The sequence below is a fragment of the Suricata suricatta genome, chromosome 3, assembly GCF_006229205.1.
Source record: "Suricata suricatta isolate VVHF042 chromosome 3, meerkat_22Aug2017_6uvM2_HiC, whole genome shotgun sequence".
Taxonomy (NCBI): domain Eukaryota; kingdom Metazoa; phylum Chordata; class Mammalia; order Carnivora; family Herpestidae; genus Suricata; species Suricata suricatta.
The window spans coordinates 152,119,552-152,146,222 of record NC_043702.1 but is presented as its reverse complement, the minus strand read 5'-3'; the positions used below and the strand labels follow the sequence as shown (position 1 = coordinate 152,146,222).

The 26,671-nt window shown below is 37.3% G+C and overlaps 1 protein-coding gene across 1 annotated transcript in view; it reads left to right on the top strand.

Annotated features, from left to right (window-relative positions):
- LOC115288354 (complement factor H-like) overlaps positions 1-26,671 on the top strand; it is a 79,434-nt gene that overhangs the window by 9,634 nt on the left and 43,129 nt on the right. The window contains exons 3-6 of the mRNA XM_029935623.1: positions 961-1,134; positions 7,837-8,007; positions 24,521-24,715; positions 25,226-25,402. Of these exons, the coding sequence (XP_029791483.1) occupies positions 961-1,134; positions 7,837-8,007; positions 24,521-24,715; positions 25,226-25,402 (717 nt within the window). The remainder of the gene's footprint in view (positions 1-960; positions 1,135-7,836; positions 8,008-24,520; positions 24,716-25,225; positions 25,403-26,671) is intronic.

Here is a 26,671-nt window from a genome sequence, read left to right as displayed (position 1 = left end):
AGGTTCTAAGGTGCTCCATATCATGCTGAAGAATTTGGCTTTTATTCAGACAGAGTTGGGGATCGATGGAGAATTTCAGTGGAATCTTTCAGTGGAGCAATGAGAGGACAAGAGAACAGGTCATTAAGTTATAAGCAGGAAAATAGATTACAGAGGTGGGAGACTAGGATCTGAGAAGTTAGTTACTGTTGCTGTAATCTCAGGGGGAAATGTTTGAGAGAAGATGGGGGCAAAAATGATGGCCAAAGGTTGTTTGGTTTTTTTTGACAGAAAATTTGGATGGATGGTAAAGCCACAAAAACAGGAGATGTAATTCAGAGATATAATGACAATAGGTTAAATTAACTTATTTGACAGTGCTATGCCAGTACTGGAAAATACGTATTTTCTACAAGTCATTCTATGAAAATATTTATCACATTAAGACTATATATCTATACTCAATTTTATATATACACTTGATGACCATTTACTTGCCATTATTTATTTGAAGAGGAGTAATTTTTCTTGAAACCAAATAAAACTAGCAACATAATTTTCATTTATTTAGTTATCTATTTTTTTTTGAAAGAAAGAGAGGGAGAGAAAGTATGAGTAGGGGATGGACAGAGAAAGAGGGAGAAAGAATCCTACACACGTAGGCAGTGCCAGTAGGGAGCCACAGATGGGGTTCAATCCCAGGAACCATAAGATGACAACCTGAGGCAAAATTAAGAGCCAATTGTTTAAGCAACTGAGCCAGGCCCCCTAGCAACATAAGGTTAATCAGAATTTTACCTTCTTTCAAAAATCAAAATTAAAAACAGGAGATAAATTATTCAAGCATTCAAGTCAAAATAGAACTTTCGTTTGGTTGTATGATGTACCTAATGGAAACAAAACTTTACTGTTAGTATAACTATGTCTTAAACATGGCCCTTTAACATATAACAAACATTTTGGCATTTAATCCCTTATATTTAGAAATTTCCTGCCAAAAGCCAGAAATCCCAAATGGAAGGGCTGTCTCCCTGAAGAACACTTACAAGGAAAATGAACGATTTCAATATACATGTCACAAGGGTTATGAATACAGTAATAAAGGAGATGCCGTATGTACTGCATCGGGATGGACTCCAAGTCCTTCATGTAAAGGTAACGTTATCTTTCTTCTCTATGTATTTCGTTGTATGTTCTGTCAATTCTTTTCATTTATATATTCCTCACAGTAAGAAGTTTATTTTTTTTCACAATGAAGTATTAATGTTTACAAGTACCAACTATTATAAAGACAATGACTTAACGTTTTATGTGTGCAAAATTATAGTATAATTCTTTCATTTTGAAGATAGATATAAAAGGAACAGAAGAGTTCAGTAGCTCATTAAGTAGTTGGTCTGTGGTCAAAAAGCAAATCTAGAGCGGAGCCAGGGCAATAATAGGCTTCCCAGGCACGATTACTTCTCAAACAGATTGCTCTTTTTATTTTTTTTATACTTTATTGTCAAGTTGGTTTCCATGTAACACCCAGTGCTCTTCCCAAAAAGAGCCCTTTTCCATGCCCATCAGCCCCCTTCCCCTCTCCCCCTCTCCCGTCAGCCCTTAGTTTGTTCTCAGTGTTCAAGAGTCTCTCATGGTTTACCTCTCTCCCTCTCCCTAACTTTTTTTCCCTCCTTCCCCTCCCCATGGTCCTCTGTTAAGTTTCTCCTGTTAGACTTATGAGTGAAAACATATGGTATCTGTCTTTCTCTGCCTGATTTATTTCACTTAGCATGACACCCTTGAGTTCCATCCACATTGCCACAAATGGCCAGGTTTCATTCCTTCTCATTGCCATGTAGTACTCCATTGTGTATATAAACTACATCTTCTTGATCTATTCATCATTTGATGGGCATTTAGGCTCTTTCCATGATTCGGCTATTGTTGAAAGTGCTGCTATGAACATCGGGGTACATGTACCCCAATGCATCAGCATTCCTGTATCCCTTGGGTAAATTCCTAGCAGTGCTATTGCTGGGTCATAGGGGAATTCTATTGCTAATTTTTGGAGGACCCTCCACAATGACTTCCAAAGTGCTCTACCAGTTTACATTCCTACCAACAGTGTAGGAGAGTGCCTGTTTCTCCACATCCTTGTCAGCATCTATAGTCTCCCGATTTATTCATTTTAGCCACTCTGAGGTGGTATCTCAGTGTGGTTTTGATTTGTCTTTCCCTGATGCTGAGTGATGCTGAGCATCATTTCATGTGTCTGTTGACCATCTGGATGTCATCTGGGAGAAGTGCCTATTCATATCTTCTGCCCATTTCTTCACTGGATTAATTTTTTTCAGGTGTGGAGTTTGGTGAGTTCATTGTAGATTTTGTATACTAGCCCTTTATCCAATATGCTCATCTTCTGCCCATTTCTTCACTGGATTAATTTTTTTCAGGTGTGGAGTTTGATGAGTCATTGTAGATTTTGGATACTAGCCCTTTATCCAATATGCCATTTGCAACTATCTTTTCCCATTCTGTCAGTCGCCTATTAGTTTTCTTAATTGTTTCCTTTGCAGTGCAGAAGCTTTTTATCTTGATGAGGTCCCAATAGTTCATTTTTGCTTTCATTTCCCTTGCCTTTGGGGATGTGTTTAGTAGGAAATTGCTGCGGTTGAGGTCAAGGAGGTTGTTTCCTGCTTTCTGCTCTAGGGTTTTGATAGTTTCTTGTGTCACATTCAGAACCTTCGCCCATTTTGAGTTTATTTTTGTGTATGGTGTAAGAAGGTGGTCTAGTTTCATTCTTCTGCATGTTGCTGTCCAGTTCTCCCAGCACCATCTGTTAAAGAGGCTGTCATTTTTCCATGGATACTTTTTCCTGCTTTGTCAAAAATTAACTGGCCATACATTTGTTAGTCCAATTCTGGGTTCTCTATTTTGTTCATTGGTCTGTGTTTCTGTTTTTATGCCAACACAATACTGTCATGGTGATGACAGCTTTGTAGTAGAGGCTAAAGTCTGGGATTGTGATGCCTCCCACTTTGGTTTTCTTCTTCAGTATTACTATGACTTTGGGGTCTTTTGTTGTTCCATACAAATTTTAGGATAGTTTTTCATGACCTCATGGTTCAGTTCAAGAGTATGAGACCAATGTCGGGCTCTGTGCTTACAGCACAAAGCCTGCTTGGCATGAATTATCTTTTTCCCTCTCTCTCAACTCCCTCCCCCACCCCCAGCTTCATATGCTCCCGTTGCTCACTCTCTCTCTCTCTCAAAATAAATAAATAAACATTAAAAACTAAATAAATAAGTACAAGAAACTCCAGTCTGAACCTCAGCTAATATTATCACAAATGCTTCTTCTTATTTTACTAGGACGATAGAAGGATCTGCCAGCTGGTAATCATGAATTCCAAATCTATAGATCTTACTTTCTCCAAATCCATAATAAATTTGGAGCTAAATAATAAAAGAAAATTTAAATAATATAATCTCAGATAAAATACTTAGACTTTCTTCAGTTGGTTTATGATTTGTATGGGTCAGGTTTTTTTTAATGTTTATTTACTTATTTGGGGGGGGGAGAGCACAACCAGGAAGATAGGCAGAGTAAGAGGAGAGAGAGAATTCCAAACAGGCTTTACACTGTCAGCACAAAGTGATTTGGCTTCAATACTGAGCCGAAATCAAGTGTTGGACCCTTAACTGGCCAAGCCACCCAGGCACTTCTGAGGGTGCTTTGTCCAAACTTTGTCAAAACTTTGATCTCTGTATCTAATAAGAAATGGTATCTGACAAAAAATCTTTTGTAGGAATAATTAAAAGTACCAAGACCCGCTAAATAAAAGCCACCTTTGATCCAAATCCATCTGTTCTCTATACAAGTCAAATTTTCTACGATGAACATACGATGCTAGCATTAAATTATTGTTCTTATTTCAAGTGCTTACTGGTGGTATCTAACAGTAGAAAAAATGTGACCTCCCACAGCCAGACATTATCCAGTACTGTTTTGGATAGAGGCACTTCTCCTGGCAATATTATAAGAGCATCATGTATTTTAACGGAAATTATGAAAGTAGGAATTACAATTTATCAAGGGATTTATGTCCACTGCTCAAAAATAATCACCTGAAGATCTTCTTTCTTAATTATTTAAACAAAATTCTCCCAATATTTTTGTTGGTCTCTTAGTAAACTTCTTGTTTTTATATCTTGTAGCTTTTGACTTTAAAATTAAGCCTCACTATGTAAAAGTTAAGATACAAACTGCACTGCATAGGTCTATGAAAATATGATAGAGCAGAATAAACTGAGGAGAAAAAAATAAACATAAGTGAGCACATTTAAGGCTCATCTGTAGGTAGTGTCAATTAAAATCAAGCACTGTAGATACATTACTTAAAATTTGTGTTTAAGTGGTCACATATTGTATTCTTTCTAATATAATCATTGCTAATATAAGTATATTATCATGTTTGCAATAGAGACTTATTAAAGCTTATTCTGGAGGAATGAAATACAAATTTAAGACCCATTAAAATACTATGACAAGATCTCTAGGAGTTGGATGTACACAGTGGAAGCATGGTGTGAAGAGGAGGAGATGTATAACCAATAATTATATGATTATAGAATGTGCTGTGTGAATGAGTATTGAAGTAAAAGGGAGGAAAGTAAGTTGAGTAAAATTCCAGACTACTATCATGAGATTTTTGTGTCACAAATTAAAATGATAAACACAGGAGGAAAAGCATATACTGAGAAAACGTTTATTTAATTGGCATATAGTTAGTTGGATATGCCTTTGAATTATTCACATGGACCTGTCTGGTGTGAAGCTTCAGTTGGATATGTGGATTTCGATCGCACTGAAGAGTTAGTAGCATAATGGCAGTAGCTTTTTATCATGGAAGTGTCTTGATTCACAGAGAGAATGTGAAGAAGAAAACAAAATCAAGGACAAATGCTCATGTAGAATGAACTGTAAAGCATATTCATTCAAACAATACTTGTTGGGTCTTCAGGGAAGATATATTTGAGGTGGTGATAAGAGTCACCAGGAAGATCTAGAGGTGCATCATTCAAGAAATAAAGAATAAGGGACACCTGCGAGTTCAGTCAGTTGAGCGTCTGGCTTTGGCTCAGGTCACAATTTCACGGTTCATGGGTTTGAGCCCCATGTCAGGCTGTGTGCTGACAGCTCAGAGCCTGGAGCCTGTCTTCAGATTCTGTGTCTCCCTCTCTCTCTGACCCTCCCCTGCTCACACTCTCTCACTCCCTTTCAAAAGTAAATAAAACATTAAAAAAGAAATAAGGAATAAAAAGTGCAAATAATATGAATAACCCTGACATTTGTGAAGACCAGACAGAAGGCTGTTGTGTTGGTAGTATAGACAGTAAGTGAGATATTAGTAGGAGATGAGGTCTGAGAAGTAGACAGGGCCTAAAATTAAGTAGAGTAAAATTAAAGAGAGTAGAAGAAGGATGGCAGCTATAAATAAAATAAAATTATACTGGTTAGACAGATGTAAGCAGTAGTAGGAAGACATAAGAATGTAAGGCATTGGAGAAGGCCAAGAAGTCAGTGGTTAACAGTGTCAAATATTACAGAGGGTTTTTATCTATTTAGTTCAATAAACAATTAAGAAGCCCATAGTATATAGTACCAGTCACTGTGATATATGCAATACACAGAGTTTTGGGATTTGGAAATTGGAGAACATTGGTGACTGTTGTCTGAGTAGCACCAGCCTGTTGACATGTCAGAAACCAGATAGCAGTAGATTGAAGAACAAATGGGAGGTTGAAAACTGGAGATACTAATTGTAAGATGATATTTGAAGTATCTTGGCTATGAAAGAGAGGAGGGGTGTAGTACACCACCTAACCTTGGACAAAGAGTTGAGAGGAGTTTAATATTGGAGAAGCTTGCATATCCATGTAGGAGAAAATAGACAAAAAGAGAGAGGGAAGCAATAAACAGTGGTTTATTCTATGGGAGATGATCTATGGTAGAATTAAAGTTTTGAAAAGCTGACTTGAATATGAAAAAAACACCTCAGAGTAAGGGAAAGGGTAAAGTTCAAAATAGACATAGCCAAAGTTAAAAACATGTTATAAAGAAATCTAGGGAAACCACAGCTGGTGGTCTGAATTATTTTTTGTGAATTCAAGAATTTATTTGTTGATGTAGGAGCTATATATTAGATGGCTTTTGAAGGAAATGAGGAGTCATGAGTCACTTACTTTGGGAAATGGAATAGGAAGTAAGTTGGCATATAAATGGATTTCTGGCAATGTTGAATGTCAACCATGGCACCAATATAAATGGTTATGTAACATTTTAACAACAGTTTAAAGCTATGACATTTCATTAGAAAAGGAATATTACATGGGGTGCTTGGGTGGCTCAGTAGGTTAAGCCTCCAACTTCGGCTCAGGTCAGATCTCACATTCGTGGGTTCGAGCCCCGCGTCAGGCTCTGTGCTGACAGCTAGCTCAGAGCCTGGAGCCTGCTTCCGGTTCTGTGTCTCCTTATCTCTCTGCCCCTCCCCCTCTCATGCTCTGTCTCTCTCTGTATCAAAAATAAATAAAACATTTAAAAAAAGAAAAGTGTGCTCGCTTCAGCAGCACATATACTAAAAAAAAAGAAAAGAAAAGAAAAGGAAAGGAAAGAAAAGAAATATTACAAACTGATCCATTGGTGAGATACAGCAAAAAGTTTATAGAAAGAACTGAGAAAGAGCTTTATGAATTAAGGTAGAGTAGGTCATGGGAGATAGTTAGAATCCAGCCTGTCCCTTTTGTATAAACAAAGTTGTATTGGAATACAGCCATGCTCATTTATCTATATATCTTCTAGGACTCTGTTTATGCTGATTAGTTGGGACAGAGAACTTTTATCTGGTTCTTTACATAAAATAGGTTTTCTCCAAATCCTGGACTAACTTATTCTCTTATAGTAAGAAAAATGTATCCCAGAATTTCAATAGCCTAATAAATTAAAGTTTATTTCCTATTTATGCTCACTTCCAATGTAGGTCTGAAGAGACTCTGCTCATTATATTAACTTAAGAATCAAGGGGCGCCTGGGTGGCTCAGTCGGTTAAGCATCTGACTATGGCTCAGGTCATGATTTCATGGTTCATGGGTTCAAGCCCTGCATCACGGTTTGTGCTGACAGCACAGAGCCTGGAGCCTGCTTCATATTCTGTGTCTCCTTCTCTCTCTGCCCTTCCCCTGCTTGTGCTCTCTGTCTCTCTCCCTCTCAAAAAATAAGTAAACATTTAAAACATTAAAAAAAAAAAAGAATCAAGGAATAGAGGCATCACCTTTTCATAAGTGTCCTTAATCATTGCAGCTATGGAAATAAGAACATAAAAATTCATACAGTGGCTTTAAAAACTTTCTGCCCAAAGGGAAACATAAAATGAGTTTATACCCATTTTCTTGTCCTATCCAAATCATAAGGCCATGTTCCCTTCAAATGTGCAGAGGTATGCACTCATACTAAGTGTCTGGAAGGAAGAGACTTGGGCCATTTGTAAACAGTCCCAAGGCAGATGAAGAATAGTTAAAAGAGGAGCTGAAGTGTTATGTCATGAGTTTATTGCCACATACAGAATATTACAATATATGTGATGGCTTTGGGGAAAGAGGATTCAAGAGTCCAGGGGGCACAAATATATCATATGAGAGACATTAGTGGTAGGACATGAGTGATATGGAGGGAAGGATATAAGACTATACTCATTTTAATCTTATTTTATGCTATGGTAGGGACAAAAAATTAATACCCACTTTCTATAGTTTTATGTACTTGATTATTTTAATGGATAGTGACTTCAACATTATCCACATGTCCTTTTTTCCCAGAATTCATATGTCCTTCTCCTAGTATTCGAAATGGTGACTATGAACCCAAAGATATCACATACAGAAGTGGAGATGAAATCACATATTATTGTACAACTGGCTTTTATCCTTCAAACCAAGGACAAACGGCAACATGTACCAGAACTGTCTGGGAACCTCAGCCAAGATGTGGTAAGTTTCAGTCATATCTTGACCCACTTCTTAATTCTGAAATTACTGTCTCTTAAACAACAGTAACAAAAATGGGAACACAATAAATCCAAATATTTGCCTTACTGGGTATGTAAAGCAGGGACTACAGAAACATTCTTTTCAAAGTAGACAACTTGAAGCATGGTCTAAACCACATTTTTGAAAATTTAAAAAATCTTTATTTTGTGCTACTTGATGTTAACTGTGTATGGATATAAATTTCTCTAACTAATGTAATTCTAATGTCTAAATGAAAACATTTGATTTATGTTTCTCTAATGGTGAGTGATGCTGACCATCTTTTCCTGTGTCTATTAGCCATCTGGATGTCTTCTTTGGAAAATGTCTTTTCATGTCTTCTGCCTATTTCTTAACTGGATTATTTGTTGTTAGTGGATTAAGTTTAGTAAGTTCTTTACAGATTTTTTCAAAGAAAATACTCCAGATGGCTTACAGACACATGAAAAGATGCTCAACATTACTGATCAGCAGGGAAATACAAATCAAAGCTATAGTGTCACCTCATGCCTGTCAAATGGCTAAAACTAACAACACTGGAAACAACTGATGTTGGTGAGGTTGTGGAGAAATCGTAACCCTCTTATGTTGTTGGTTAGAATGCAAACTGGTGCAGCCATTGTGGAAAACAATATAGATAGAGGTTCTTTGAAAAGGTAAAATGTAGAGCTACCCTACAATCCAGCAATTACACTACTAGGTATTTGCCCAAAGGATAACAAATACTGATTTAAAGGAGCACATGCACTCCAATGTTTACAATAGCATTATCAAAAATAGTCAAAGTATTGAAAAAACCCAAATGTCCATCAACTGGTGAATGCATAAAGAACATGTCATATATATTTACAGTGGAATATTACTCAGCCATCAAAAGGAATGAACTCTTGCCATTTGCAGTGACATGGATGGAGCTATGTATTATGTATTATGTATCATGTGACCATTATGTAACCATGTATTATGTTAAGTGAAATAAGTCAGTCAGAGAAAGACAAATACCATATGAATTCACTCATAACTGTAATTTAAGAAATGAAACAGATAGACATGGCAGGGAAATAGAAAGAGACAAACCAAAAAACAGACTCTTAACTATAGAGAAAAACCTGAGGGTTGCTGAAGGGGAGGTAGGTGGGTGGGGGGTATAGTTAAATAAGTGATGGATATTGAAGACAGCACATGTTGTCATGAGCAGTGGGTGTTATATGCAAGTGATGAATCACTAAATTCTACTCCTGAAACTAATATTACACTATATGCAAACAAACTAGAATTTAAACTTGAAACAGCAACAAAATAAGTAAATAAATAAATTTTAGGTTCATAGCAAAACTGACAGGAAGATACGGAAACTTCCTATACACTCAGCATTGCTACACATGCATACCTTCCCAATTTATCAACATCGCCTGACCCCAAAAGGTACGTTTTTACATTGATGAATCTGCATTCATCCATCATATTACCCAAGGTCAGTAGTTTACCTTAGAGTTCACTCTTGATGTACATTCTACTGGTTTGGGCAAATGTATAGCGACATATGTCCATCATTATGATACCAGACAGAGGTTTTCACTGCCCTGAAAGTCCTCTGTACTCCACCTATTGATTCCTTCCCTTGCTCAGTCTCCACAAACAGAATGTCATATAGTAGGGTTCATGTATCAGGTAGCGTTTTCAGATTGGATTTTTTATACTGAGAAATATGCATTTATGATTCCTCTAAGTCTTTTCATGATATAAAAGCTAATTTCTTCTGGCTCTAAATGATATTCCAGTGCTTGGATGTATCACAGTTTCTTCATTGATACATTTACTGGTGGATATCTTGGTTGTTTCTAAGTTCTATCAACTATGAATAAAGCTGGTATAAATCAAAATAAATAAACAAAACACTTGGTAAGACTAGAGTCATCTAACACCTAATATATTAGTTCTTTATTTCTGTGTTTGGCTTCAAACAACTAACCTGTATCATCTCAGAGTTTCTATGGGTCAGGACTCTGGGAGTGGCTTAGCTAGCTAGTTCTGAGTCAGACACTTCTTGTGCTGCAGTCAGGATGCTGACCTAGGCTGCAGACACCTGATGGCTTGGCAGGGCTGGAGGATCTGCCTCCAAGATGGCTGACTCATAAGGGTTTGACAGGAAGCTTCAGTAACTTACCACATGGAAATCTCCACAGGCTACATAAATGGCAGCTAACTTTCTCCAGAGTTCGTGATCTGATAGAGAGAGGCAGAAGCTTCCATACTATTTTCAAACCAGTGACACACTGTCACTTTAGCCATATCTAGATTTTAGAAGTGAATCTCTAACATACTCAAAAGGAGGAGGATTGGGCTTCACTTTTTGAAGGGATAAAAACACAGTATGGAATTTTCTACAACCATCCCATGTAACAAAATCCCACTCCATTCAATAGGTCACTGTGTTTTATTTCTGGGGATGTTTCCTTTGTCCTTCTCCAAGTGTTTTCTGTCTCCATAATTGTATTCCTTTTCTTTACATATCACAGTGTGTTGGAAGGGTGTACTACACTTAAAGTGGATAATATATGAATACATTATGGTACAAATAATAGATCAGTGGCCTCGATACTAATTCTAGACATAACTCTAAAATGAATTTTCAAATCAAATGACCCTTAAAAAATACCCTATCATAAATATAAAACAAAGTTTAATGTAAAACAATTATAATGAAAATACTGATTGATTGAATGACTGATTAGTTTCCTTTTTTAATAGTTTATTGTCAAATTGGTTTCCATATAACACCCAGTGCATTTCCCCACAAGTGCCCTCCTCCATTTCCACCACCACCCTTCACCCTCCCCCCCATCCTCTCCCCCTTCAGCCCTCCGTTCATTTTCAGTATTCAATAGTCTCTCATGATTTGCATCCCTCTCTCTCTCCAACTCTCTTTCCCCCTTCCCCTCCCTATGGTCCTCTGTTAGGTTTCTCCTGTTAGACCTATGAGTGTAAACATATGGTATATGTCCTTCTCCGCCTGACTTATTTTGCTTAGCATGACACCCTCGAGGTCCATCCACTTTGCTACAAATGGCCATATTTCATTCTTTCTCATTGCCATGTAATACTCCATTGTATATATATACCACATCTTCTTGATCCATTCATCAGATGATGGACATTGAGGTTCTTTCCATGATTTGACTATTGAGGAAAGTGCTGCTATGAACATTGGGGTACATGTGCTCCTATGTAGCAGCACTTCTGTATCTCTTGGAATCCTTAGCAGTGCTATTGCTGGGCCATAGGGGAGTTCTACTGATAGTTTTTTTCTTTAAAATTTTTAATGGTTTTTTTAAAATTTATTTTTGAGAGACAGAGAGACAGCAGGAGCAGGGGGAGGGTCAGAGAGAGAGGGAGATACAGAATCCGAAGCAGGCTCCAGGCTCTGAGCTAGCTGTCAGCACAGAGCCTGATGCAGGGCTTGAACCCACGAACTGTGAGATCATGACCTGAGCCAAAGCCGGATGCTTAACTGACTGAGCCACCCAGGTGCCCCTACTGATAGTTTTTTGAGGAATCTCCATACAGTTTTCCAGAGTGGCTGTACCAGTTTACATTCCCACCAACAGTGTAGGAGTCTCAAGTGTGCAACATGATTTGATATTTTTAAATATTGTGGAATGATTTCAAACACAATTGTAGTTAAATCTATCACTACATCATTACAATTTTTTTCTTGTGAGAAGTACGTTTAAGATCTACTCTCTTAGCAAGTTTCAAATACACAATTTAGTATTAATAACTACAGTCACTATGCTGTCTGTACCTTAGATCCCCATCATATTATTATTTTATTTTTGGTAGTTTGTACCTTTTGACCTCCCTTAACCCATTTTCCTGCCCTTCATGCCCTGCCTCTAACAACCAACACTCTGCTCTCTTTAGTTTGGTATTTTTAGATTCCAAATATAGTTCATGTGGTATTTGTCCTTCTCTGTATGATTTATTTCACTTAGCAAAATGCCCTCAAAGTCCATCCATGTCATCACAAATAGCAACATTTGTAAATAAATGTAAATAATGTTTTGTAAATATTGTAAATTTGTAATTCCACCCAGAAGTGGAATTCCTGGATCATATGGTAATTCTATTATTTGAGAAGCCTCCATACTGTTTTCATAGTGGCTGCACCAATCTACAGTCTCACCAACAGTGTAAGAAATGTTCGCTTTTCTCCACATCCATGCTATCACTTGTTATTTTTTTTCTTTTTGATGAAGCTAGGAAATAAGTATTGAAGTAATATAATGCTAGTCTAATGGTAATTAACTTCTTTAGCTTTTGTTTGTCTGAAAAACTTTGTGTCTCTCTATGTACCAAGTTGTTTTTCTCTTGCTGCTTTTTAGATTTTTCTCCTTGTCTTTACCTTTTGACATTTTGACACTAACATGCATTGCTGTGGGTTTCTTTGAGTTCATCTTATTTGCAACTTCCTAGATCTGTATGTCTACTTCTTCCCCCAGGTTAGAGAAATCTTCAGTCATTATTTTGTCAAAGAAGTTTCCTGCTTTTTTCTTTCTTCTTCTGGACCTCCTATACTGCACATGTTGGTCTGCTGACATTGTCTCACCAGGCCCCATCTTTACTCTCTTTTATTCTTCTTTCTTTGTGCTTGTTTGGTTAGGTGAGTTTCCCAGCCTGTCTTTAAGTTTACTGATCCTATCTTCTATTTCCTCTAGTCTGCTGTTGAAACTCTTTATTGTATTTTTCAGTACAATTTTTGTATTCCTCAGCTCTGTGACTTCTACGTTCTATTTTCTTATATTTTCTATCTCTTTGTTGAAATTCTCCCTATGCTTATCTGTTCTTCTCCTTAGCCTAGTGAGCATCTTTATAACCATTATTTTGAACTCTTTATCAGGTAAATAATTTATTATCATGCAATTAAAGGCTCTTTCTGTGGTTTTCTCTTGTTCTTTCATTTTTAATGTTTTCCTAAGTTTCTCAGTTTTCCTTGACTCTCTGTGTTGGCTTCTGTGCATTAGAAAAAACAGCTAGTCTTGAAGGAATGCGCTCACTTAGGAGGTGATCAGTATTCTTCATCCCTAGCCTGTTTCGTGGATGTCTCTCAAGTCTTGTGCTTATCTAATCAGCCAATGTTATTTTTAGTAACTCCCAGCAGTTGTGTGTGTCAAGACCTATCAGTCTCCTAAAGATGAGGATCTCAGTCAGCACTTAGATTCAGGCTGATTGGAAGACAGGCTGACAGGCAGCAGTGTATGCAAATATGCCTATTTCAAGAGAAGATTGTTCTGCTCCTTGTGTACTGAACAGTGGAATGGGAGCCAGTTAAGAGCTGTTTTTTGGGGGCACCTGGCTGGCTCAGTTAGTTGAGCATCTGACTTGGGCTCAGGTCATTGCACTGAAGCTTCACATCTTGCTCTGTGTTGACATTGCGAAGCCTGCTTGAGATTCTCTCTCTTTCTCTCACTCTCTGCCCCTCCTCCACTCCTGCTTTCTCTCTCTCTCTCAAAAATAAATAAATAAATTTAAAAAAAGAAATGTTTCTTTATCTGTCACCATTTCTTTGAAGTCATGAATTCAAGCCCTGCTGACCATCAGAGACAGGAAATCAAAGGGAAATGCCTGGACACCAAACACAAACACCAGGGCACCAGTTGCAGAGATTGCACAATAGATGTGTGTAGAAGCTCCCATCTAGCAGATACCAACACTCTGGAGTGCAACAAAACATAGCTGTGGTCTCTGTAGGTCTCTAAGGAGGATTACAGTTGGACCTTTGTCTGTTTAATGAGAAGCCTACTTCTCACTCTTCAGCTATGAAGATAGGCTACTAGGGCGGTTTCACAGAAAAAGTGTATTCTTTATTCTCCTGCCTCTCTGCTGTGCCCTGGGGGAGGGGGTAGTTGGTTAAGAACATTTTCTCCACTCTTACAGTCCTGGGGGACTCACAATCATAAGCCCAGCTGACCACCAGAGGCAGGCAACCTAGACGTAAGTCCTGCCTGGCAGCCATAGAATCCAGGGCAACATAGAAAAGCATAAATTCCTTACCTAGAGATACCTTTGACCTAAAGCAAAGCAGAAAGATCACAAGAATGGTCTCCAGTGGCCTCTATTGCCAGAGAACACCTAAGGCCCCTTGATGTGTGCCAAACTAGATGTCTTCTCCTCAAGCCACAACTCCAGGAAAGATTGAGGATTATGGCCAGATTGGATCTCAGTTTCTTCTATCCACTTTGAAGTGAGCTTTTTCTCATTTGCCCAATGTGTAGGAATCACTCAGCTAGTTTTTGGAGGGTTTTTCTTTTCCAGGAAAAATTATTCTGTATGTAACTGTAGATTCAGCATGTCCAAAGGAAGAAGTGTGTTCAGGATCTCCTACATCTCCATCTTGAACCACTTCCATAAGGAAAATATTTAATCATGTTTATGGCTGGCTTATGGACATGGTAGATTAGCTCAACTGTATCTGGATCTCACCGGGTTTATTCCACAAGAGACCTTAGGAAGTTCTTGTGGACAAGATGGAGAAATTTATCAGTTAGATGATTTATAGTTGGAGATTTCATTAAGTAAACTTACCCAAGTATCAGATTCAGGACTTTGTTCTCAGGCTTATTTCAGTACTCCTTTGTGTTATCAGATAGTTTAATGATTTAGGGGAAACAGTACAAATTCACAACTGGAACTATTCAAAGGGTCATGATAGTGAATCTGGATTATCACAGATTCATCATTCAAAAAGGATCCTCTGTGCTTGGTTGAATCTAATAATGTGACATTTAGTAGTGATAACTATAAGATCCTGGGTTTAGGTCAAAGGAATCAGATGTACAAGTACAGACAGATTAGAAAGAGCTTTAAAAGTTGAATATTTTAATCAATTTTGAGATCAGTCTGAGTCAAAATTATGACAGAACCACAACTAAGGTAGAATGAACAAATCTAAGGTAGAATGAAGGTGTCCTAAGTCTTGTCCATTCCAGTGCTGATCAGACGATATAGGAAATATTATATTTGCTTCAGAGATGATTTTCTGAGAGCATAAAAAATATTTAAGTATGCCCAGATGAAAGAAAAAAATGGCAAAGGGATTAAAGCCTGTCATAATAATAATACCTACTTTAAATTTACCCCTTTGTATACTTTTGAAAAGAAATCTCAGTGGACTGTTTACTTTAATTAATATCCTTTTTAAAGAAATTATTATTAGCAAGTCAGCTAACATACAGAGTAGTCTTGGCTTCAGGAGTAGATTCCCTTGATTCATCATTTACATACAACACCCAATACTTAACTCAATACTCAACCAACCCAACTCAATAATTTGCCTCCCTTTCTGTTTGCATCTTACTTTCCCTTCCCTTCCTCTATGGTCACCTGTAAAGTTTCTCAAATTCCACATATGAGTGAAATTATATGATATTTGCCTTTCTCTGGCTGATGTATTTCACTTACCCTCCAATTCCATCTGCATTGTTGCAAATGGCAGAATTTCATTCATTTTCATTGCTGAGTAGTATTCCATTGTGTAAATACATCATGGCTCCATTATCCACTCATCAGTTGATGGACATTTGGGCTCTTTCCATAATTTGTCTATTGTTGATAGTGCTGCTGCAAATATTGAGATGCATGTGAATCAGCCCTCTTGTATCCTTTGAATAAATTCCTAGTAGTACAAGTAGTACAAGTAGTACAAGTGCTGGGTCTTAGGGTAATTACATTTTTAATTTTTTGAGGAAACTCCACGCTGCTTTCCAGAGTGGCTGCACCACTTCGCATTCCCACCAACAATGCAAGAGGATTCTTCTTTCTCCACAACCTCACCAACATCTATTGTTTTCTGCATTATTAGTTTTAGCTACCTCTGGTATAAGGTGGTATCTCCGTGTGATTTTGATTTTTATTTTTTTGATAATGACTGATGTTGAGCATATTTTCATGTGTCTGTTTACCATCTGGATGTCTTCTTTGGAAAAGTGTCTATTCTTGTCTCTTGCCCATTTCTTCACTGGATTGTTTGTTTTTCAGCTGTTGAGTTTGGTAAGTTCTTTATGGATTTTGGATACTAATCCTTTATCCAATATGTCACTTGCAAATATCTTCACCCATCCTGTCAGCTGCCTTCTAGTTTTGTTGATTGTTTACTTTGCTGTGCAGAAGTTTTTATGTTGATGGGGTTCCAATAGTTCATTTTTGTCTTTATTTCTCTTGCCTTTGGAAACATGTCAAAAAAGAAGTTTCTATGACTGAGATCAAAGAGATTGCTGAATGTTTTCTCCTGTAGCATTTTGATGATTTCCTGTTTAACATTAACATTGTCTTTCATCCATTTTGAATTTATTTTTGTGTATGGTGTAGGAAAGTGGTCCAGTTTCTTTCTTCTTTCCATTGCTGTCCAATTCTGCCAGCACCATTTGCTAAAGAGACTGTCTTATTTCCATTGGATACTCTTTCTTGCTATGTCAAAGATTAGTTGGCCATACATATATATGGGTCAATTTCTGGTTCTCTATTCTATTCCACTGGTCCATATGTCTGTTTTTGTGCCAATGCTGTCTTGATTATTACAGCTTTGTAATACAGGCTAAAGTCTGGGATTGTGATGTCTCCAGTTTTGGTTTTCTTTGTCAACATTACTGGTCTTTTGTGGTTTCATACAAATTTTAGGATTGGTTTTTCTAGCTCTGTGAATAATGCTGATGCCATTTTGATTGAGATTACTAGAATATGTAGATTGTTTGGGGTACTTCAACATTTTAACAATATTTTTTCTTCTGATCCATGAGCATGGAATGTTTTCCATTTCTTTGTGTCTTCTTCATTTTTATTCATAAGCTTTCTATAACCTTCAGCATACAGATTTTTTACCTCATTGGTTAGGTTTATTCCTAGGTATAGGTGCAGCCGAAAATGGAATCGATTCCTTAATATATTTCTGTTGCTTCTTTATCGGTGTATAGAAATGCAACCAATTTCCATACACTGATTTTATTTCCTGAGACTTTGCTGAATTCATGAATCAGCTCTACCAGGTTTTTGGTGGAGTTTCTTGGGTTTTCCATGCAGAGTATCATGTCATCTGCAAAGATTGAACATTTGACTTCTTGTTTGCCAGTTTGGATACCTTTTATTTCATATTGTTGTTTGAATGTTGAGGTTAGTACTTCTAACACTATGGTAAACAACAGTGGTGGGAGTGGACATTGCTGTCATGTTCCTGATCTCAGGGAGAAAGATGTCAGTTTTTCCCCATTGAGGATGCTATTAGCTGTGGGCCTTTCATATATGGCTTTTATGACCTTATGATATATTCCTTCTATCCTGACTTTCTTGTGGGTTTTTATTAAGAAAGGATGCTGTATTTTGTCAAATGCTTTCTGTGCATCTATTGATAAGATTATATGGTTCTTATCCTTTCCTCTATTAATGTGATGTATGAAGTTGATTGATTTGTGACTATTGAACCATTCCTACAGCCCAGGAATGAATCCCAGTAGAAAATGGTGAATAATTCTTAATACACTGTTGACGTTGCTTTGCTAGTATCTTGATGAGGATTTTGCATCCATGTACATCAGGGATATTGGCATATAATTCTGCTTTTTAGTGGGGCCTTTGTCTGGTTTGGGAATCAAGGTAATTCTGGCTTAATAGAATGAGTCTGGAGGTTTTCCTTCCATTTCAAATTTTTGAAACAGCTTGAGAAGAATAGATCATTAATCCACTTTAAATGCCTGGTAGAATTCCCCTAGGAAGCAATCTAACCCACGACTCATTTGTTGGGAGATTTTTGATAGAAAATTCAATTTCTTTGCTGCTTAAGGGTCTGTCCAAATTTTTTAATTTCTTTCCATTCAAGTTTTGGTGGTGTGTGTCTAGGAATTTGTCCACATCTTCCATAATGTCCACTTTGTTGGCATATAATTTTTCCCAATATTCTCTAATAATTGTATTAGTCTGGCATTGGTTGTGATCTCTTTTCTGTTATTTGTGGTTTTATCTATTTAGGTTCTCTCTCTTTTCTGTTTGAGAAATTGGCTAGGAATTTATCAATTTTGTTTATTCGTTCAAAAAAAAAAGCTCTTACATTCATTAATCTGTTCCAATGTTTTTATTTGTTTCTCTTTTGTTTCATTTTGGTTTTTTTGGATTATATACTGTTTATTTCTACTCCAATCTTTATTGTTTCTCTTCTGCTGGCTTTGGGGTTTCATTGCTGCTGCCTTTCCAGTTCCTTTAGGTGTGAGTGTAGGTTGTGTATTTAGGACCTTTCTTGCTTCTTGACATAGGCCTGAGATAGGCTTCTTGAGATACGACTGTCTTTGTTGCATCTCCGAGAGTTTGGACTGTCATGTTTTCATTTTCAATTGCCTCCATATATTAAAAAAATTATTTTCTTTAATTTCTTACTTGATCAATTCAGTCTTTAGTAAGCTGTCTTTTAATATCCATGCATTTGGGGGCTTTGCAAATTTTTCTTGTGGTTGTTCTCAAGTTTCATAGCATTGTGATCTGTAATATTCATGGTATGATCTCAACCCTTTTATATGCTGTTTTGTGACACAGTATATGATCTATTTTGAAGAATGTTCCATGGACACTTGAGAAAAAGGTGTATTCTGCTGCTTTGGGGTGAAAAGTTCTGAGTATATCTGTTAAGTCCTTCTGGTCCAATGTGTTATTCAAGGCCACTGTTTCTTTATTCCTTTTTTTGCCTAGATGATCTGTCCATTACTGTAAGTGGAGTATTAAAGTCCCCATTCAAATACAGTATTATTATTTTTACACTTATTTATGCTTGTAATTAAATGATTTATGCATTTGGGTTCTTCCGTGTTGGGAGCAGACATATTTACAACTGTTAGCTCTTCTTGATGGATAAACCCATTAATCATGATAAAATGCTCTTTTCATCTCCTGTTAGTCTTTCTTTTAAAATCTAGTTTGTCTGATATAAGTATGGCTACTCTGGCTTTCTTTTGCCATCCAGTACCAGGACACATGGTTTTCCATCCCCTCACTTTCAATCTGCAGCTGTCCTCAGGGCTAAAATGAGTATCTTGTAGGCAGCAAATAGACAGATCTTGTTTTTGTTGTGTTGTGTTTTGTTTTAATTCCATAGTGAAACCTGATGCCTTTTGATTGAGACATTTAATCCACTTACATCAGAGTAATTATTGAAAGATATGGAGTCAGTGTCATTCTGTTACCTGTAGGTTTCATGCCTGTGGTGATGTCACTGGTCCTTTGTAGACTTTGCTGCTTTCCACTCACAGAGTCTCCCTTAGGTTCTCCTGCAGGGCTGATTTATGGTCATGAACTCCTTTAGTTTTGGTTTGTCTGGGAAAGCCTTTATCTCTTCTTCTATTCTGAATGATGGCCTTGTCAGATAAATGATTCTTGGCTGCATATTTTTTCTATATTTAGCACATTTAATATTTCCTACCCTGCCTTCTGGCCTGACAAGTTTCAGTGGGTAGCTCTGGTACTGCTCTTACATGTCTACCGTTATAGGTTAAGGCCCATGTGTCCCCAGCTGCTTTCATAATTCTCTCTTTATCTTTGTATTCTGCAAGATTCATTACGACATGTCATAGTGTTGACTTGTTTTTGTCAATTTTGAAGGGAGTTCTCTGTGCCTCTTGGACTTGGATGCCTGTATCCTTCCCCAGATTGGGGAAGTTCTCAGCTATAATTAGTTCAAATAAACTTTCTTCCCTTTTTTATCTCTCTTATGCTTCTGGTACTCCTATCATATGGATATTATTTAATTTCATTGATTAATTTAAGTCTCTAATTTCCCCCTGGTGGTCTATTAACTTCCCTTCCCTCTTTTTTTCAGCTTCATTATTTTCCATAATTGTATCTTCTATTTCACCTATCCTCTGCTCTACTTCTTCCATCTTGACTGTCACTGCATCTAGTTTATTTTGCATCTCATTTACAGCATTTCTTAATTCACCATGACTATTTTGTAGGTCTTTGATCTCTGCAGCAATAGATTCGCTGCCTTCTTCTATGCTTTTTGCAAGCCCAGCTATTAGTCTTATGATTGTTATTCTAAATTATTGTTCAGACATTTTGTTTATATGTTTTGAGCAATTCTCTGGCTCTCATTTCTTCCTGGAATTTTTTTTTCAGAATTCTTTGATTTCATCATTGGTCTGTTTTCTGTCTTTATGTGTTTTACTAGTTTGTTATATGTCCTGCATCCATGAGAACTACTATACTAAAAACTACTATACTAAAAGGGGTTATTTACTGTCCAGGGCTTGGCACTTCAGGAATTGTATTTCAAGTTTGTTGCATGCACTCCTTTGTTGTGTATTTGCTTGCTGTAATCCACCAAATGGTCTTCTACAAAGCTCCTCCTTACTCGCAGTGGTGGATAGTAGACTTTCCACCTGGTGTGCTTTAATTTTTCATTGATATATCCCGGGAAAGATGGGAAGGGCAGGGACCCAATCTCATACAAAGACCAATATGAAAGGTGTGAAAAAAAGATGAAGCAGAGATCAAAGAAGCTATAAGGCTTAATCCAGAGATAGAGAAAGGAAAACAAAGAAAAAGGAGTAAGATTAAAATGGTTGACTGAACAGATAAACAAAGCAGAGAAACAAATAAAGACCAAATATATACATATATATGTGTGTGTGTATGTATACACATGTATATATGTATATATACATGAATTGACCAAAAATCGAATCAGAAACTAAGAACCTAATTCCAAAGGAACAACAACAACAAAAAAGTTGACATAAATGATGAGAAAAGAGAAGAGATGGAGAGAAAATAAAATAAAATAGGGCAACAGACTAACATACAAAACTGCAGGAATGTTGTCTGTTGGTGTCTATGACTGCTGGTCTGGAGAAGAGGTCATCTGCTTCACAGTGTCAGCTCCACTCCAGTAGATGATAGTCTCCAGGCACTGAGGGTTGGGGCTTTATGTGAGCAGATCACACCTCTCCTGGGGTCTGCTGTCTTTTTCTCTGAAACCCCACCATGTTGGTAATGGGGAGGAAAATGATGACACCTCAATCTCAACCACTGTTCTAGCAGCCTCCCACACTGGTGCAGGCAGGTGGCTTTTCTTATTTTACAGCTTTCCCACACCTCCTAGGTGCTCACCTGGGATTCAAAACCTGATATCGTAATAGATCCTGCACCATTGGCACCTGGTTCTAAAGTCGTGACATTCTGCCCTGCTAATATGGTTGGCAGCTGCAAAGTCTTTTGTCTTGGAGAGTGCAATATACCCGCATCCCACAGTGAGATTTCCACTGTTTCCCACTCCTCCCTGCCCCAAAGGCACACACACTGGCAGTGACGTGGGTCCAGGGATGGCACACACCTTTGAAAAAACTCTGATCTTCAGCTCCTTAGGCTGTTTGCAAAGTAGAGACTGGCTCTCCCCATATTTCTTATCCCCCACTCCATGATCTGGACCGGTTTTTCTCTTATCCTAACACAATACTGCAATCCACAGCCTCTCTTTCTGTCCCTTTTTTCTCACTATGGATCCCTCCTTTCAGTGTCCATGCTGTTTTACCTATCCTAATTCACATACACGCACCTCTACCCACCCAGCTATCTCTCTCCACCTGTGTAGATTTTCCTGTCAATCTGCAGATACTTTTCCAGTGTCTTGACCACAATAAAACTGGGATGAAGGAAGTCCAAAACTTACTTCTGTACCATCTTACCTCCTGATTGATATCCTTTAAAACACCGTAACAGGTGGATACCCAGTGCTGTTCTGAAATCCGACCCCCAGGGCTCAAATCTCTCTTTCACAATTTTACAGCTATTTAGCTGAGTACTTTAAGACTCTGTAAGATTTAATAGATGGAGGCAGAGATGGGAGGAAAAAGAGACCACGTTATGGAGCCAAGAAAGCCTTTATAGGGATTCGCGATTCCTGGGTGAGGTCCCATGGCCCGGGGAGTGGAGAGTTGGGGAAAGTCGCACCTGCTAGGCGATGGGCGGGGGGTTTATGGGTGAGGGGTTCTGGGTTTGATCTAGGGAGGGCAGATTATCAAATAAGGGCCTTTAAGGGGTGTGGCGGGATGGAATAGGTTGCCAAGTCTGTCAGGGTGATGGGAAGCTGGAGCTTCATGACTGGCTGCTTCCAAATGAGGCAGGACATCCCAGGTCTGCAGGTGAGGGGCAGGGGTCATCTGTGCATGTGTTCTCCTCCAGCCCCCAGAGAAATGGCCACTCGGTCACCACCTTAAGGTGACTCTTACAGACTCAATTCTTGCAAATCCAAAGACTGAAGCTTGCCCAATGTAGAATGGTTCTTCAGTGACACACATCTTGATGTCTTGTGATGAAATTCATCTGAGGATAAAGAGAAAATAATCTAAATCTTCAAAAAGTTGTGGGGGTGGGAGGAACCTAGAAGGTTACTTAAAAGGAATAAAACTAAATGAGCTTTCTAGTCTCAACATTGGAGGTTTCAAAAATGCAGAGGGAAAATCTACCAATGAGAGATATGGGCTGTAACCCAAGAATCTATATCTAGACAAGGTATCATATACAAATTTTTATTAAAGGAAAATGTAAGTATATGAAAGGATTTAATGGGTATGATCCACATAACAAGTCAATTTAAACTACTGGAAACTTTCTCTAATAAAACAAAAAGAAAATTAGTCAGTGTGCTTAAAGAAAATGAAGGTGATAATGAATGTTTGATGTGTGTGTGTGTGTGTGTGTGTGTGTTGGAACTTCTGTTCATGTATTGTACAAGGTTGTAATAGAATCATTTTATAGGAAAAAAACTAATACTGATCTGGTATTAAAGTACTAGGTTATCTCTATGCCATCAAATGAAAAAGAAAAACTTTGGTGGAAAATATTATATATAAATGTGTTATAAACAACACAACACATAAACATATGTCAAAAATATTCCATATATAACAATATCTCAATAAAATTAAATTATGTTATGCCTAAAATAAACTATGACATTTTGGTGTTTAAAAATAATTCAATTATGGTTGCATTAAATGTTCACTTTAATCAAAAATATATATATTGGGGCGCCTGGGTGGCTCAGTCAGGTAAGTGTCTGGCTTCGGCTAAGGTCATGATCTCACCGTTCATGGGTCCGAGCCCCACATCAGGCACTGTGCTGACAGCTAGCTCAGAGCCTGGAACCTGCTTCAGATTCTGTGTCTTCCTCTCTCTCTGACCCTCCCTTGCTCATGCTGTCTCTCTCTGTCTCTCAAAAATAAATAAAAACATTTTTTAAAAATTAAAAATATATATATATTAAAACATATATGACATATTTTTAAATACATCTATATACATATCATGAGATACAGGTCACATTATATATAATATATGTCATATATGTTGTCATATATATCATTGTAGTATGACGTACTATGTATATTTTAGAACACTTGTCATGTATATGACATATTTTAAGACACCTCATATATATGTTATATGTCATACATATTATGATAGAGGTATGACATATTTTAAAACATTTTTTTTTCCAGTTAAAATTAGAATTAACAATTGGGCGCTTAGGGGCTCAGTCATTAAGAATATGACTTCGGCTCAGGTCATGATCTCAAAGTTGGTGAGCTCGAGGTGCACACCGGGTGAGCTCATGCCGGCTTTAGGTGAGCCAGTGCCCAGCTTACAGTAAAACCATGAGCTTTAGATGAGCCGTGCTTTCTCTCTCTATCTCTCTCTCTCTCTCCCTCTCCCTTTCCCTCTCCCCTCCTCACTCACTTGTGCCCTCTCTCTCTTTCTAAAACTTAATTTTAATAAATACCGTTCAAAGTTTCCCATAATCTTAAGTATTTAGATATTGAAAATAGTCCTACTTCATTTCTCTGATTAAATATAGAAGAAAACCTTGCTCAATGAGGGATGAGTAAGAATGCAATTTTTCTGTATAATGTGATGAATGGAAACTTTTGTGATTCTCTGTATTTCTTAAATTATTTACAATAAATAGAAAGATAAATAAATGAATGTTAATCTAAAAAAAATCTGACTATATCCCGACATTGAGTTGGTCTGAGGAGATATGATAGGGCTCTGATTTCTGATGAGAACAGGAAAAAAAAAAAAGATAGATGATCTGAGGAATAAAATCAATACTTTCATCCTTCAACCAACTTCCTCATTTAATCAACCATACCTAGGACATAATTCTCAAGGAGGATTCCTTAAAATCTATAGAATTTTATATCCTGAGTCTTCATACAATTCTATATATCATATGACACACAAAATATAATTTTAACTTCATTAACAAGGTCTTAATCACATATTCCAGTAATCCATATTTACAACACTTCTTGTCCTAGAAAACCTGATGCAATGAGTGAAATTAAGCTAATAAGAGGATAAAATTTACTAAAAACAATTCACTTATATGATTTTTTCTTAAGATAAAGTATTTAAGTACTTTTTTTTTTATTGCCAGAGAAACGCTGTGATTTTCCTGAAATAAAACATGGAAAACTACACATAAACTATAACTATAGAAGAGACTTTCCAGTACCTGTAGGAAAAAAATATTATGTTTCCTGTGATCGCAATTTTATGATAAATAACAGACAGAATGGGGGATATATTCATTGCACAGAAGATGGATGGTCACCAGCAGTACCATGCCAGAGTAAGTCAATTGTTTATAATTGTGTGTATATGTATATGTATATATACATATACATATATATATATACACTCATATATATTTTTTTCTTTTTTGCAATGTATAAATATTTCATATAGTGCTGTGGGAAAACCCATAGGTGAGTACAGTTAAGACTAATATGACAAAAAGAAGGCCAAGGGAAGAATTTTATGAGCCAATTTTCCAGTATGTTATTCCATCTATCGGGAGCTCTTCATAAATATCACCTTAGAAATTAACATAGAGGCTTATGAAAATACCTATGTCATTTACCAGTTATTATTCATAAATAATTATAGATAATTTTAAATACTTATTTTCATCTTTTTAAATATTTGGTAGTAGCTTTAGTTTTCCTTAGCTATACATTAGTTTTAGATACTTATCCATGAAACTTTAAAGTTTGTATGAATAGTTTTTAATTTGCTATCTTCACTGAATCTATGGGTCTAACCATTTTTTAAATTATTTTTAATTAATTTAAATTGTCAGGACGATGTATTTTCAATTATTTGAGAAATGGAGATTATCCATATACAGCACAAACATATTGGCAAGGTGACTCTGTAAGAGTTACCTGCAATCCTGGCTACAGTCTTCAAGATGAGAAGACTGAAATGACCTGTACGGAGAATGGCTGGTTCCCTCGTCCTGAATGCCATCGTGTTGGTAAGTAAATGGTCTGAGCTCCCACTACATTGATGGTTTTCTAATGCTCATCTGTCTGGACTATAACAAATGTTAATATCAAGTTTCTTATTTCCAGCAATAAATCTTTTTAGTTTTATTTTTTCCAAGGGTGTATGAATGGATATACAAATTTCTTGATACAATTACAGCAAAATAAATGTCTACTGATAAGCATTAGTCAAGAAAACAGTGATGGAACTGCAAAGAAGAAACCAGTAATAGAAGGTGACTCCAGCAAAGGAAGGAGAAAGATATGTGCATTTGGGAGGATCCCAGGCTTGCCTCATCCCATGAGGACAACTATGAAATCATCCTAAGTACCCCAGAGACCAACCTGAAGACTGGCAGAGCGGACTCTGCAACTAAACATAGAGAACAGGTCACGTCGAAGAAGAAAGATGTACAGAGATTCAGTATCCTCTCCCAAACTGAGAAGAAACAGATTGTGACCACTGAGTTAGGAAAGGAATAGTGGTCACAAAGAAGGGTGAGACAGACCGACACACAGGGGAGCAAACAGAAAAGAATAAATTCCCATGCTAATTGCCTTGGAAAGTGAAAGGGGCCAAATTTCAGGAGTCCTTGCAGCCAGTGGGCCTTAAAGCCTGGGGTTTAAAGGTGAGTATACTAAGGTCCAAGAAACTACAAAGGGCATTGGGGCTGCTCTTGGAGGGAAAAAAAGACAGAGCACGTGGACATAGAGTGGAAACAGCAACTTGAAGAGCACGTGGAGCACACAGTGGGTAGATTATTTGCTCACCTTTGAGTATGTTGCAGAAAGGCAGCATTCACAGAGACTACTCTGTGAACAAAGGAACTGGCACATGCCATTTCCCTCCATGACCTTAAGCACAGGGTCAACTGTGGGAAACAGTACAGGACCCACACCTGCTGTGTAACTTGCTTGTACCAAACACTGCCTCCCCATGCTCCAGCAGAACCACCCTCCCCACCTTTCCCAGAAGAAAATGTCCATAATCTGGGGGGTGGAAACAGATATCCAGATACAGGAGGCAGAAACCCCCTAGTAAAATCAACAAAGCAAATCTCCACCAAGACATACTGTAATTAAATTGGGTAAACATAGGGATATAGAAAAAAAATTTAATACCAGAAAGACAAAAATAAATGAATAAAAGACAGTCACATACAAAGAAAAACTGCTAAGGCTATGAGTATTTTTCAACACAACCTTTCCAACCCAGAAAGGAATGGCATGATATATGCCAAGTGCTGGATGGGAAACAT